The sequence below is a fragment of the Sciurus vulgaris genome (assembly GCF_902686455.1).
Source record: "Sciurus vulgaris genome assembly, chromosome: 14".
Lineage (NCBI taxonomy): Eukaryota > Metazoa > Chordata > Mammalia > Rodentia > Sciuridae > Sciurus > Sciurus vulgaris.
Window position 1 is genome coordinate 63,044,547 of NC_136475.1, and position 16,533 is coordinate 63,061,079.

The window sequence follows — 16,533 nt, forward strand, 5'->3', positions numbered from 1 at the left end:
GTGATTGCTCCTTTGGTTTCAGTTTCTAGTGACTAGAAAAATGGGATTGATATTACCAAAGCTAGGGAAAATTTGACTTTGTTCTCAAGGAGAGAGGTAATTGGTTTGATAAAGATGAATGTTTGTTTTGTATATATCGAGTGTGAGATAACAATGGCATATCCTGATGGAAATATTGAAGTTTCCAGTTGGAAATAGGGAATTAGTTTAGGTGATGTATCAAAAACAGAGATGTAGATGGTTTCCATAAGTATTGTAGTTAGTAAGATTGAAGTCATTAGGGGAGAGCATAAATGAGAAAAGAAGAGAGGACCAGGGACAGAGGCTCCTGAAATACTGCGTCAGTACAGTTGAAGGCATTCCAGATACATGGAAGGCCCCTAATCTACTTCAAAGAGCTCCTTCATGGCTGTCACTGTTGGCTTTTAACCAACCCGTTATGAATTCTCGGCTGTTGCTTCCAAACCAAATGCTTCTTTCTCCTTTTGGAGACATTTCAGTTCTGCTGAACAGAATGTTTTACGTAGAACATCTTTACAGTGTGTGTGACTCTCTTTTGTTCGGTTTTTATTTTTAAAAGAAAATTTTCTTTTGGACTCCTTTTGAAATCTTTTTATAAGCTCTTAAGTTTTGAAAAATTTGTTTAGGCATACAACATTTTTTAAATTTGTTAAAAAGAAATCTGGGTGTTTATGAAAACCCACAGAAATGCAGGCTAACTGCTGGCCAGCTCTTGAACTACAGCTGTGTTAAGGAAGGAAGCTCTTAAAGAGATTAATGGATACATACCAAAGTGTTAAACATGAGCTGTACCATTTAACCTGGTTTTTAATAAAGTTTTTCAAAATGTCTTCAAATGGAAACCAATTTCACTGTTAAACAATCATCTAAGGATAAATAGTGAGAGGCACTATTTTTCTGGGAAATTTTTTGAAGCAACATTTGTACACACAGTACACATAAACAATATGTTTAATTTTTATAATCTGATTTTCTTATGTAGTGCTTTCTATGTAGAATTTGAAAAAAAATCATACTTTCTTTAAAAAGCATAATTACCTGTCATGCATAATTTGATTGGTTAATGGTTAACTAATTAAAATCATAACTCTAAACTGAAGTTCTGATAAAATTCGTAATTGTTTAATACTGTGTATGACCTTAGTATTTGAAGTTATTCTTTCAATTGAAATGAACAGAATCCTACACTAGGTGTTAAGTTGCAGAATCTAGTTTTCATTTATCTAGCCATAAATGAAAAACTTAATTATAAGTGAACAAATGGACTATAATTCTAAATCTAGAAGAGATGTTTATGAGTACTTGGCAACATCTTATTCTTTGTGTATTTGAATTACTCTGCTTATTGCAGTATTGGTAGGGTTTCCAACATGGTTGCAATGCAACCTTTTTCGCATTACCAGCTTTTAAAAAATGAATGCTGACACTGAGCAGTTTTTGTCATAAAAGACTGCTGCTGAGTCATGGAAATCAACAATTATGGTAGGTGGAAATAATTTAAATATGTATTTAAACTTCGTTAATCATAGCTATTATAATTCAAATTCAACAGAAAACCTTTTATGACAAATTGAAATATAATAGTAAAAAAAACAATTTCTTTTACCTTTCTGGAGGATGAAAGACTATGTCTTTAAGGAAAATGCAGCTGACTAAGAAATAAATGTTGAATGTTAGTATATGAAATTTTGGAGGGAAAGTCATTCAACTCTGAATGAAAGAATATACAATCTTGTCTAAAATTTATTGACATTTAAAAAATATTTTTAGTTGTAGATGGACATAATACCTTTATCTATTTTTATGTGGTATTGAGGATCAAACCCAGTGGCTCACAAGTGCTAGGCAAGCCCTCTACTACTGAGCTACAAGTGTCTAAAATAATGCTTATTTTGCCCTGGTTGCTCTGTGAATTTTATTCAAAATATTAATAAATAAAGGATAACTAAGTTATGAGCCACCTTGGGGAGCCACATGAATTCCTCATAGAAAAAAATCCTGCTGATTTCTCAATTTTGTAGTGGGTTAAAATGATCTGGGGAAAAGCAGAATGTCTTAATGTTTACCATCTAAATCATTGTGTATTTGGTTTATGATTTGTTAATGACTCTTTAATTTTTATTTTTAAATTTGTTCCTATAGTGGAGTCAAATATTATTTTCTTTCTGGAAACTCGTACACTGGTTTTCAATGCCCTCAAAAATATTGTGTCATTTAGACCAAAGCAGAGGGACCTATTCTCAGTGAATAACCTCTATCCTAGCATTTTTAGTAAAGTCTTAGAGCTTTTAACTTTTTCTCCTTGATCTCAGGGAAATTATATTAAGTATTAAGAGAACAATTATCTGTATGTTCATCTTCCGCCCACTGTTAATGGCCCTCTGGTTGCTAATCCAGTTTAGATTTGGTTGTTGGTACTATTGCCTGTGTCTGTAACTGAGGGTTCGGAGTTGCCCCTGAGGTTTTTAGCCTGCAGTAGACCTTGGCAGTGTGGCTGTGGTGAGGAGGCTAAGATGGCCCTGCTGAAGATGTAGCTTTCTCACTGGGTCTCATTTGGACAAATCAGTTTTCAGGCTTAAAGTTTCTCCCATACTTCAGGGTTCTGTTCCCTTTTTAAAACATGCTGTACACATTCAGCCTTCCTGCACACATCTGTCAGTGTTTAGTTTAATTGAAATAATAAACATGAACCTTGAAATAATAAACACAGTACTTGACCAAAGAATGAATGGAGCAGAGAATTTAGCTTATGAAATAATTGGAGATTGGAAAAATTTCTAAATTAGGAAAAATAACCAAACCAAAATAGTTTAAGGAAATAACAAAAACATTTCTCAATTGACAGTTAACAAGTGATATAACTAATTGGAAGTATCAAAAAATAGCTGTGTTACTACCCAGGTGGGTGGATGAAGCCATCAGAAAGCTACTTTGTAGTCAGGGAATCTGATTTATTGGCATAGAATAATCTAATGACCAATTTGAGGAGTATACAGCACATGTAATTTGATTTTGGTCTGCGGGTTTTATGCTTATCTTAGAATACTTATCCACTACGAGTGAGATAGCTCTCTGGATAGAAGTTGGACTAATCTGTTTATAGAAGAATAATTTGCTTCAGTGATCTGCTCAAGACAACCAACTCAAAGGCCTGAGCACTGGCTCCTACCCCGTGTGTTTCTGTAGGGACTCAGATTATAGCAATTGGCATAGGAAAACAGCAAAACTCCCCATCTCATTCCTGTCAGCATTTTTTCCCCTCTCTATTTCTGACTCCTTCTTGATTTTGATGAAGAAAATTAGTGGTTCTGATTGTCCCCCACCTGCACGAAAGAATTAGAAGCTGTGAATTTGAGTGAGTTCATGTGTCAGCTTGTTAACAAACAAAACCATTTACCTTCCCTGGGATTCTGTGTCAGCTTTCCACAAAAGAAGCGAGTTAGCTGCCTAAGCTTTCTTTGGGCGTTCTGCTCATTGCGCAGTGCTGCTTTCTAGTTTCTGAGTGGGAAAGTCTGGGGATTTGGGGTGTGTAAGATTGTGGTAAGCTGGATACATTTTAGTAAGTTTCCTTTAGAACTGGTAAACTGATCTCATAGAAGTATTTTGTACAATAGTATTAATGTGCAAAACACATGGTATTAGTGAGTCATTAATGATAAACTTAGAGTACTGGGAAGAAACCATTTTCTCAGTGGCAAAATACAAAGCATGTTGTATTATTAATCTGAAAGGATAGTCAAGTAAAACAGAAGAGTTTTCAGACAGAGAGGATGTCTCCTTTTAGCAAAGAGGCAGGCGGTCACTAACAAAAGCAGGATTTTGGAATTCCCCGGATCTGTGGTTGATGACTGCATGCAGCTGGAAAGGGACCAAGGGCTGCTTCTTTACTAAGGAACCTTTCCTTTTCCTTACTGACTCCTGGGTGTGTGATGAAGAACCAAAACAAACAAGGAGGGTTTTTTGCATTGTTCCTGGGCTCCTTGCCTGGCCCCCTTTATACCTCTCAGTTCCTTCATTATCATAAACACTAGCAACTCTAGAGCTTTGCAGTCACTTCCTTATAAAGTAATCTTTCCTTGCTGGGGAGTACACAGAAGGTTCATTGATTGGCCTCAACTCTAGATGAGTGGTACAGCATTCTGTTTTATTTTTTTGTAGCAGGGATTGAACCCAGAGGCACTTAACTACTGAGCTGTATCCCCAGACCTTTTTTATTTTTTATTTTTTAAATTTCGAGACAAGGTCGCACTCAAGTGCTTAGGGCCTTGCAGAATTGCTAAGGCTGGCTTTGAACTTGTGATTTTCCTACCTCAGCCTTCAAAGTGGCTGGGATTATAGGCCTGCACCACTGCGCCTGGCTAGAGTACTTCATTCTTAAAGGTAGTGACTTATTGCCATCAAGAAACCTTAAATTCCGGTTTTTCAATTTTGTGCCTACCAGGAAGCACAGCTAATGCGCAGCAGCTGCACCAGTGCTAGTTAGGCCTTATCATTTAAGAGAAGATTTCTTGAACATCTATTGTATGCCAAATGTCATGTTAGATCAGCTTCTTTGGACCATTGAGTGTGATGTGGAAGGTCAGTTACTGTGAACCTGGAGACATTTACTAGGGTCTAAATTTAGGGACAAAGGCTTATGTGGGGCCATGATAAAGGTGGCTGGGGACATTCCCATCAGGAGCTTTGGGAACTTGTATATTTTAGGGCCATTGCCTTCTGTTTGTAACAGTAGTCCAGGGACTCACGTCTCATTGGAATTTTAAAGCATTTCTACAGTGATTTTATTTTCATTTTTAAACACTGAGAAATGAAGTGATTCGTTCATAGCCACAAATAGGTGACAGAACCAGCACTCAGATCCATAATATTTTTCTGGAATTTTCTTAGAGATTAGCAATTTAACAGAAGTTCATGAATCACCTGCTTTATATAAGAGATTGTGCCAGCGAGGCACTTTACAGGGTAAGACTACTGGTAAAACATAGACCTTGTTCTAGCTGGGTGTGGTGGTGCACGCCTGTAATCCCAGAGGCTCAGGAGGCTGAGGCAGGAGGATCACGAGTTCACTGCTAGACTCAGCAAAAGCAGGGCGCTGAGCATCTCAGTGAGAACCCTGTCTTTAAATAAAATCCAAAATAGGGCTGGGAATGTAGCTTAATAGTTAAGTGCCCCTGAGTTCAATTCCTGGTAAATCGCCCCCATCTCAAAAAAAAAAAACACCAAAAAAAACAAAAAATGTAGACCTTGTTCTTAGAGGAACTTCTAGCCTAGCATTTTAATCTTGGGGATTAGATAAGTGAATTAGAGAATTTATTAGGCAGAAATTATAGACTTAAAGATCCACTTGTTGAACTATCCCAGGTGATGGGAAAAGTAATTCATGCTGTTAACCATAAAGCAAGGCAAGAAAAAGTGCTTGAGGGGAGGCAGAATAGTGCTTTCGACACATCATTTGATGTTGGGGCACTACCTAGGAGGAGTGCAGACAATTGGAAAGACTGCTTAGGAGGTTGGAAGAGGAGTCAGAGCTGGAGAGAGGGGACCTGAGACTCCCCCAATTTTTTCGTACTAGAAGCAGAGCGTCTGGGAAAGCCCTCAGTCCCAGGCAAACAGAGAGAGTTGGTCACTCTGGCTGGAGTATGTATTTGAAAGCCAAACAAGAAATAGTTGAAATTGTGGACCTGGAAAGAGGTCTCCTAAAGAACCTTAAGACAGGAAAAAGTTATAACCTTTGATTAAATGTTTTATCAATTGCTAAAACTTGAACCATTGATAATTTGCAGCATATTTTTTACCCCATGTTAACAAGTGTACACACATCAGTTAAATAACACTTTTCATGAACCTGAACTATACTTGGTTTTGAACATTCATGAACATTCATGGTTTTGTTCTTGAATTATGGAAAAATAGAGAAAGAATATCATTTGGAGTAACATTTAGGCTAATAGAGTTCATTTTGATAGGCTACTTGGAGATATCAGTAGAAAATTTTATCTTGATGAGAATGCTGTGCTTTTGGGATGTAGAGATTTGCTGCATGTGTTTATATTTAGGAAGCTAAGGAGCTGACTCGTCACTGACAAACATGTGTTTATGCTTTCTTTTCTAATGTGGCCTCTTCACTTGTCAGCCTGGCTCATTAGAATGGCATACTCAGCGCAGCCAGTCAGTTATAGGCCATTCATTTATTATTTAACAAATATTTCTTGAGTTCTCTGTTGGCTGCCAGGCTCCATTCTAGGTGCTGGGAATATAGAAATGAACAGAAGAGTGTGTTTTTATTTTAAAGGTCACATAGAAGTCACACACTATCAGATAGTAATATGTATTTTGATGTGATAAAGGCTGGTGGCAAGAAAAAGCCTTTCTTCTTGGACTGAAGTACTCTTCTGAGTAACAAGAAGTAGCAACTTTCTGGGGAAGAACTTTCCAAATAATGGGAGCAGCTAGGCAAAAGTCCTTTGTGTATTAAAGAACAGAATGGGATCAAATGAAGTAGAATGAGGTCATCCAAATGGGTAGGGCTTCACGAGCCACTGTAAGGAGTTTGGATTTTATGCTCCCTGGATATTCTTTCTTTTTTAAATATTCCACGTGGGTGGAAAATTAAAAAAAGGTATCTTGGGAATTGTACAAATATTAATAATGTGAATTCTCATAAGTACCTTTGAGATTATGAACAAGAAAATATGTATGTGTGTTACAGAGTTGCCTGAAATGAATGGGAAGGGATTGAATTGGAGAATGAGAAACTTTATGAATGTATAAAATAAATGGAGATAAAATTAGCACTATTCTTTTCTAAGCGGTTCATGTCTTCCTCCTGACTCTTTCCTTACCTGTTCTTGAACCTGAGATCATTTGCTTTGGTATCACTGGTAGATTTGTGTGTGTGTGTGTGTGTGTGTGTGTGTGGTGCTGGGGAGTGAACCCAGGGCCTGTGCATACCACGCAAGTGCTCTACCACTGAGCTATATGTCCCCAGAGCTAGTAGTTGGCTTTAGACTAGTGCATAGAATATTTAAAGTAAGTAGCACATGAAAGCAAAGACTTCTTTTTACATCAAAGATCATTTTTCTCTTCTAAATCTAAAGGGTGTACTGCTCCAAGTGTTAGGGTATAGGAGGGCCCCTCTCCACAGTTCAAAGTGAACAATCTGCATTTTCTTAATGTTACCGGTTGATAAAAGCTTGGCTTAGCTTTTATCTTGGATTGGCAGAATGATTGAGAAAACTAAAATTCTATATGACAACATTAATATGATATGGGTTTAGAGGTGATTCTGATATCAGATTATTTTCCCATTTACTTTCCCTGAAAGACTCTTTTTTAAAATGTATAAATAGATACATGTTTTTCAGTTTCTTATGATTTTATCTATGGGGAAGACAATAACTCTTAGATCTTTACCATATATCCTCCCCTTGATTGTCTGTGTATCATTTACTCTGAATGTGTTGTGAAGCATTTTAGGAATCTGAGTGCTCTTCTGAATAGCCAGTCTTAGGGTTTGTTATTGTTGAAATTATTGTTTTAATTCAGTTGATGACTGATGATGTTGTTTGAGTAAACACTTATCATTTACATATCAAGGATAGGGACAAATTCTGGTTCTGTCCCCAAAACTTTTCTTGGAATAATTCAGAATTCTTTAAATGGTTGGTAAATGAAAAATAAGGAGAAAAAAATAAGGAATCTTCGTAAGGCAAACATTTATTAATAATCAGCAAATAAATTGCTGTTTTTGTTGATATTTATTTTTCTTGACACAGTAGCTTGTTTGAATGAACTTTCACTCGGAGTTGTTCTTAAACCTGACAGAGTAAAGCCTTATATTTGTGGGGAAGAGAAAAGATTTACTTCCTTTTTATATTAAAGGCCCTTAGTGATGACAGCATGGTAAGCAAATTATTTGGTAAGCAAAGGTATAAGCAGAACCTTTGCCTTTACTCAGATAAGGTTACGCATGATTAATTTCCTAGCAATTGGGACTTGGTACATTTCTGGGAATTTTGCTTCATATATTAGCTTTAAATGTACTTCACATTTAGATGGGAAATTAGTTGCGTTGTGTTTGCAGGTGAGATAATTCCTTTAGGCTACCATGAATCACTCAGTCAATAAAAGAGAGCAGTTTATTAACAGAAATGCATTTCCCAGTTCCCCAGGGGGTTGGAGTACCTCCAAAATGAATGAGACACAGTTCATTTCATGCCAGTCACAAGTGGGTAATCCACCAAGAAGATTTTCTGTAAGATACTCTAATTCTCTGGGTAGCTTTCCTTCCATATCACTGAGTTCATTTAGAACCATTTTTTAACCCCACCCTGATGGTAGATGTTCAAGGATTGAAATCTTAAGGACAATCTAAATAAAACAAGATTAGGAAGATAATTTCTTAAAAGTAATCTATTCTGTAATACATCCCAAAGCCACATGAAAATGCTCTCTGATTTATATGTTGCTTGGAATTTTTATTCTACTGCTGTATTTCTAGGGCATAGCATAGTGCAACACAGCTACTAGGTGCTTCATAGATTTTTTTTTTTTTAATGAAAGAATGAAATCAATTAAGGCAAATAATAGAGAGTTGATGGTATCTTTGTCAGGAGACAGATCAAGCCAAAAGCGTAACTGAGCATTTAGAGCAGGTGCCTTGAAGTAATGGCTTCTTGCTAAATAAGCAAGAGCTCTGGTGTCAATCTGCATTTAAATTCTCTTTCCGTCACTTATTCACTATATGCCTTTGGGCAAATATTTAACCTCCCCTCCACCAATTTAGATTTAAAATTTTTTATCCAATTTATAAAAATGAATGTAAAATAGTTGAACATACTGGAAGGTCTAGTGAAAACTATAATCTAGAGTTTTAAGGCCACATTGTCAATCTCTGGAGGAAGAACATTCAGGGCAGAGAGATTGTCAGATGCAAAAGTTCCGAGAGGCATGGGCTTAGGGTATTTAAGGAATATCAGGTGAAACATATATGACTGAAGTGGTGTGCACCAGGGAAGGGGTTGTGGAAGATGAGATTGGAGAGGTAATGGGAACTAGACATTGTGTAAGAACTTTGGTTGTCCCTTTGAATAAAATGGAGAACCAGGGGAGGGTTTGTGAATAGTGGAGTAAACATTTGTGATGGAAATCGAACATTTAGTTGGTTTACATTTTCGTTTTTCTTAAGTAGGAGTTATTCCTTCATTTGTCATAGGAGTGTACTCAATATAGTTATTTTAAAGTGTTTGTCAGCTCCATAAAATCATTTTCATATGGAGTGAATTTATGTTGCAAATTACTGGCTTTTAAGAGTGTCTTAATATGAAATTTATTTCTGTATTACAAATTTTGGTTGGCTGCTGTGATTGGGAGATTTTTGGTTTGTTTACTTGTTTACCTGACCTCATTTCTCTGAGATACTTGATGAGACAGTGGCATTTTGGTCCCCCCTTCCAGTTTGTCCCCCAGTGATAATGGGGGATACCACAGATCTAGTCACTGAGTTAGTAGTCTGGTTCAGAGTCTCCTGGTGCCCATGACTTTCCTAAGCTGCAGGCCCAGGTAGCTATGGCAGTAGCCCTTTTTCATGAGAGAGGATGCCACTGAAATTCCCTGTTTCCTGGAAAAAGGCAAGTTACTCCTCAAAAATGGAATTCGTGGCCACCACTGCTGCTTATAAACGTGTCACCCAGCAAGTCTCTGGCATCAGCACACTCACTGCTTTATGTTTTCATTCAGTGTTACCTAGATGATTATCTTGTTTTTCAGCTCATCTGGTTTTAGTGTTTCTATTTGTATATTTTGGGTATTTATTACTAGGATGTGTTGTGTGTGTGGGTGTCCTGTCAAAACGCAAACCAACTAACTTTTTGGTCTTTATCACAAATTCCATTGAAACTCTTTAGAACTTGCAGTTTTTCATAATCATAGATCATATTTTTAGAAAACGGCTATTAAGAACTTATTAAACATGTTACAAGAACCAATTCATTGAACTCTCCCAACATCCTCATTTGATACAAGAGAAAAGTGAGAAATGGAGAAGTTTAGTAACTTACCCTGGATCACACAGATGTTAGGTGACAGAGAAAGGATCTAAACCTGATAACTTGGCTCTAGAGTTGTTATTCCTATCCACTGTTATACACCCTCTCATCTGTCAGTTGGGGAAAATATTTTCCCACAGATTCGTTGGGCAAGGATGAAGTAAGATCAGATGTGAAAAACCTGGTGTTGACCGGATGTGTCATAATCAAATTTAACAAGTGTTTTTCTTTTCTTTGTAGCAGGCAATATATTTCCAGTGTAACATTTTAAACAAAACTTATTTACAAGTTTGTTTGCTGTTTAAACAAAATAGCATGTTTCATAAAATGTAGTATGTTTCATTTTAGTAAAAAGCGTGGGAGTCCTGTTATTGGACCAAATTCTCTTGATGGCTATGGGGAAGAGGGGACTGGCCTGGGAGAGTTGCAGAGCCAGGAAGAAAGGGAATCAGAGAAATAGGATCCAGTGGCAGAGTCCAAATTGGAAATCAAACAATTAAAAGATTCTGCAGAAACCTCATTTGAATCTGGGGAATTTTGGAGCAGAACAAGAAGGTCTGGACTAACTGGTAAGAGTTAGTGCCTTGAGCATTTCCCAGAATTCCTGAGGTTTCTGGGTTTTCAGTAGTGGGCAGAGAGGGCTCTTTCTGTGGGCACTTTGCCAACCTTGACCTTGTAAAACATTCTTTTGGCTTTTGTTTTCAAATTCCCCAAATTAGCAAGGAGCATTTGGTGCTTAGTGTACAATACTTGAGGGAATAAAAGGTCTGGCCAAATGTTTACACTTAAAATAGCCAGGAATCTAAATCAGGACCTTGCCTCTGAGGCCTTGATTCCACCATTCCTATACAACCTTCAAAATGTAGCTCCGATTCTACCCCTTCCATAATACTGTACTGACGCTCTGTATACCTTATGCTAAGGAATCACTGTAGATAAAGTAGAAGCTTAGAGAACAGAAAGTTTCTGTGAGATGCACTTTATTTGGAGAAAGTATTATCAGTTTGGATGAATAGGGATATTTATAGAGAGCAAAAACAAATGCTTAGTTGGAAATAGAGGATGTGCGTTGTATGGTTAGCATGGAAACCATCAAAGAGAACAGCCTTACTAGAACAGAAGGTCTGTGTAGGAACTGAAAAAGCTAAGGTTTGATTTAAGAAAGAGGACTGGGTTCACATGATAGGTGACCTTTCAAGCTAGGAGAATTTGATTAAGATGGAGGAGTTAAATGGATCAAGATTGGTTGAGTCATGAGCCATTATAAGTTCATGCAAAGGAGGGTGATGCATGGTGAGACATCCTAGTCTGAACTCAGACCTGCCTGCCTCCTAGAACCTCTGTATGCCAGGCAGGCAGACCCATGAGAGACTCATTGATCATGTTGAGGATGATCACTGAACTAGGATTTGATGTATTCTTATTTCCCCTCATCTCCTGCTGTTCCTTTTTCCTTAGTTCTTCCTACATAGTTAGTCCCACGCAAGACTTCTCCTTGGTTGGCAGTTATTATCTATGTTCCATTTGGTGCTGTGGTGGGGAAGAAAACACATGTAAATGAAATCCATTGATAATATTACATCAATAGTTTTTACTCTCATCATTTGTATAACTCCCAAGTTTTTCTTAGGTGGTTAGATTATAAAAAATGACGCTTTTAATTCTTCCTTTTTCTTGCCCACTCATTATGGTTTAAATTAATCCAAATGCACTTTTTTTTTTTTACAGTGAAGAAGGAATAAAATAAGGCAGTAATCTAATTATAACTGTATTATTATTAGCATGTAAAAAATTGCTTTGAGGAATTTGGATTTTAGTTTTTGAGTGGGCTATGATGTGAGGATTGTACCAACCTGGCAATGTTAGTAATAAATTAAATAAATGATTCCATGAAGCATAATTTTAAAAAGATACAAAATCCAATGATTTATAATTATAATTTATTTTAAATCCTTAAAAATATAAAAGGTGTGAACATTATTTTAATTGCGAAAAATATCAGACATGTATATGTATATATCCTACAAACATAAGTTTAAAAGGAGAGAGAATAATAGAATGAATTGCCTTTATTCATCATCCAAATTCAACAGATATCACAGGTTTGCCATACTTGACTTTGCCTGTCTTTTTGCATTGCTGTTTGCTGAAGCATTGTAAAGTTCATTGCAGTTTGCGATTTGCACTTCTACGCATTCCAGTATGCATCTCTAAAATTATTTATATTTTCATGTCCATACTGCCATTGGCACATCTTAAAAATAATTTCTTGGTGTCATCTAATATCTGGAACTTATATAAATTTCCTGTTTCTTGGCAATATGTTTTTTACATTTGATTTGGCTAACTCAGTGTCTGAAGAGGGTTCACACATTGCAATAAGTCCTTATGTCTTTGAGTTTTATTTAATCCAGTGGTTCAGATTTTTGGAGAGCTGGTTTTGGTGGCCAGGGTCAAAGGGTGAGAAGCAAGATTGACCTGATGGCTTTTAATTCATGCTAACATGAAGGAAATATTTAAAATCACAGAGTTTGAGTAGGGAAATTCAATTAGAATGCTTATGGCTGAAGTATTTTTAAAATCCTGTCAAATTTTTTAAAATGCCTCTTTTAAAGTAGTATTGTTTATATATATTCTGTGTTATGTGAAACTTAAAGCTGAATTTAAGTTGCTATTTGCAATGTGTGTTAGTTAGTTTTTCTTCACTGTGACCAAAATACTCTATAAGAACAATTTAGGGTCCATGGTTTCAGAGGTTCAGTCCTTGGTTGGCCGACTCCATTGCTCTGAGGCAGAACATCATGGTGGAAGGAATGGTGGAGGAAAGCTGCTCAATTCATGGCAGTGGGGAATTAGGAAGACCATGCAAGGAACATGGGACAAAATATAATCTCCAAAGGGCATGGCCATAGTGACCTATTTCCTCCAGCCTTATCCACCTTCCTATAGTTGCTACCCAGTAATCCATTCAAATTATTAAGCCATCAGATGAATTAATCTACTGATGAGGTTACAGCTCTCATAAACAAATTAATCATTTTATCTCTGAACATTTCTGCATTAACACATGAGCTGTTTGGGGAATACCTCATAGCCAAACCACAACATTCTGCCCCTGGCCACCTAAAGCTCATTTTGCAACTTGTGGTGCAAAAACACATTCAGTTCATCTCCAAGAGCAGATAATTAGTCAGAAACTGAAGTTATTGCTGACCACAGTGGCACATGCCTGTAATCATAATGACTGCTGGGAGGTTGAAGCAGAAGGAGTGCGAGTTCAAGGCCAGCCTCCGTAACTTTGCAAGGCCCTAAGCAACTGACTCAAAAGAAAAATAAAAAGGGATGTGGCTCAGTGGTAAAGTCCCTCTGGGTTCATCCCTGGTACTAAAAAGAAAGAAAGAAAGAAAGAGAGAGAGAGAGAGAGAGAGAGAGAGAGAGAGAGAGAGAGAGAGAGAGAGAGAGAGAAGAGAGAGAGAGAGAAAGAAAGAAAGAAAGAAAGAAAGAAAGAAAGAAAGAAAGAAAGAAAGAAAGAAAGAAAGAAAGAAAGAAAGAAAGAAAGAAAGAAAGAAAAGAGGGTGGGAGGGAGGAGGGAAGGGTACAGAAACTGAAGTTATCTATTCTAACATAAGGAAAAAAAATCCCAAATGTGTTTCTAACTCTCACTACAAATTGTAATTCGGTTATCTTTCTGCAGACTTTTTTTCAATTTAAAAAAGAGTATAATTTCCTTTGGACTTTTATATCTTTATTTTCACATTAATTTCAATTATATGTAGGTACTCTCCTTCTAAGAAAATTGTGAATATGCTATTTCTTTAGATGATGTTATAATATATAGGGTATATGTTTAAAATTACAAAAAACTTTTAAGTATTCTAGGAAAACAGTAGAAGGGCAGAAACCCACTGATATAATGTTTAAATAACCTCAGAACGTTTTGCCTCTTCTCACATAGCTTTCATTCTTAATATACCATAAGTTCTGGCTGAAAATTTTATTTGTGGTAGGCCACATTTTGAGAGAGATGAAAATAGAATTTAAAACATGTTTACTTTGTGTGTAACCTCTATAAATATAGAATATAGATTACAGTAAACTGTAAAGTTATGTTCTCTGTTGGGAAATTTTGAGTCTTAGATTAACTTTCTCTGAAACATTCTGAGTATGGAAGCAAGCCTATGTATTAAAGCTTAGTTTGCAGACAAGACACATGCTTGATACACGGAAGTTCTAAGATGTGGAATCTTCAATAGCTTCACATCCCATAGTAAAGAGGAGAGTAAGTGAAGAGTGCAAGGGAGGCATTTTTTAGTAGCACCCCTTCTATCCCCAAAGCAATGATATTTATTACTTTCTAATATGCAGCACTAGTTTGCATTTATATCTCTTGGTACCTGATAATTCCAAATGTTTGCTCATATGTACCTTTCAGGTGCCCTAGCGTGAGTCTGCAAAAACTACCAGAACAGTGGTTATGGAATGTTTTGGAGGAAATTAAATGCAGTGATCCTTCATCAAAACTCTGTGCTACAAGGCGCAGTGCTGGAATTCCTTTCTATATACAGGTATGTATCTATAGGACCACAGCTGTTTGTCTTTTTTTTTTTTTTTTTTTGATTCATTGTACACAAATGGGGTAAAAGTGTTGTTTCTCTGGTTGTACACCAAGTAGAGTCATACCATTTGCGTAATTATATGTGTATATAGGGTAATGATATTTGTCTCATTCTGTTATTTTTCCTTCCTCCCAACCCTTCTCCACCCCTCTTTTTCCTCTATACAATCCATCCTTCCTCCATTCTTGCCTCCCCACCTTATGTATTATCATCCACTTATCAGAGAAATCATTCGATTTTTGGTTTTTTGGGATGGGTTATCTCACTTAGCATGATACTGTTTGTCTTTTGAATAGTATATTCTAACCTCCTGGACATATGAGTGAGCATACTGCATTTCTGTCTTCTTAGTACCACAATAGTTATGATTTTGTTTTAATGTGTGGACAGTGTGTTCTGAGATAGGTCTTTCTCAGAATGAATGAGGGTGGTATAGATTTCTGCCTGTGGAATAAGTAGGCAGACATCTCTGTGGCACACTCACTGCTCACTTCCAGGAAGTACTCGTTGCCCCCTCTCCCAAAGAATAGTCTTGCTCTCATTTCAAGACCTCAAAACTTTCTATAGGCAACCAGCGTTAACAGTTTCTTTTGAATTCTTCCATGAAATGACCATCATAAAGTGATGATAATCCTAATAGTGGCTAACGTTTGTTAGAGGTTATTTCATGTGCATTACCTCATGTAATTCTTCCCCAAGCCCTATGAGATAGGTACTCTTATCATTCATTTATGTTCTAGATGAAGAAACTGGGATTTAGGAGAGTTAAGTGACTTGACAATGACCACAGAGATAGTAAGAACTCATAAAAAAACAAAAACAAAAACCCTTGAGCCCAGACCCACCTGACTCCTTATCCCTCTGCATACAAAAATGTGTGTGCACACCATTCCTGAACGAAGATGAAAACATGCTAGATCCACTCTTTGCTCCTTGCTTTTTTTCAAATGATACTTTAAAGGTTGCTGCACATCAGTTTACCCACACATTGCTGTTGCTTATTAAATATTTCACTTGTACAGTGCAGAAAATAAGAGACTATCACCTTCATGATCCCCAAAAATAAAAACCAATGTCCTCAGAATACTGTATTAAATGAGACTCCATCCTGAAAGGCCTTAAGACTCAGTATGGTAAAATTCAGGAATGAAGTAACATAGTAAAAACAATGAAAACAAATGAAGTCTCCTTTTAATGATCCTACATTTTTTTCCTTTTCTCTTTTATTCCACTCTCGGATTGCCAAAGTTCCTTCATGACTTCTTGGTGACAGTGGGGCCCCAATTGCAGAGGTCGTTGATAGAGATTGCTGGATGAATTTAGGTGACCTCCAGAAACAGCTTACCTGGGTCAGACCCATTTTGAATCATTGTGGTTCTTTTGACTGTATCTCTTTCTGGCTCTGTGTGTTTATGCATCATCCATCTGTCTCAGGACAAATGTGAAGGTGACAGTGAGGTCATGCTACATGTTGTGCTTTGTTCTTTTTCTTCCTTGGTTTTCAACTAGTATGAAGTATTGGTTATGGTGACAGAGCACTCAGCAGGCGCACCTTTCTGCCTTACCCTCAGCAGGAGCGCCATCACTTTGCCCAGTGCTTTTTGGGGAAAAGCCAAGGTTCCAAAAAGACATTTTGATAATTGAGTGTAGCTTTCTTTTTTATTTTAGTTGGGTGAAGTCTAAATTATTAGAAAAATATGCTCAAAGAGAGTTCATGTCTCTGAGCATGGCTTACCAGTAAAATTATATTCTTCATTCTGATGAAAACCTCAGCTTAGTGTTAGCTGTGGAAAAAGACTACCTGTTTAGTTTTGAGTTTACTTTTTGTTTAGATAGATATGAATTTTTTT

General features: G+C 36.8%; 1 protein-coding gene across 1 annotated transcript in view; it reads left to right on the top strand.

The window, feature by feature from the left end:
- THADA (THADA armadillo repeat containing) overlaps positions 1 to 16,533 on the top strand; it is a 313,149-nt gene that overhangs the window by 55,621 nt on the left and 240,995 nt on the right. Inside the window, 1 exon segment of the mRNA XM_079109756.1 lies at positions 14,500 to 14,632. Coding sequence (XP_078965882.1) covers positions 14,500 to 14,632 — 133 coding nt within the window.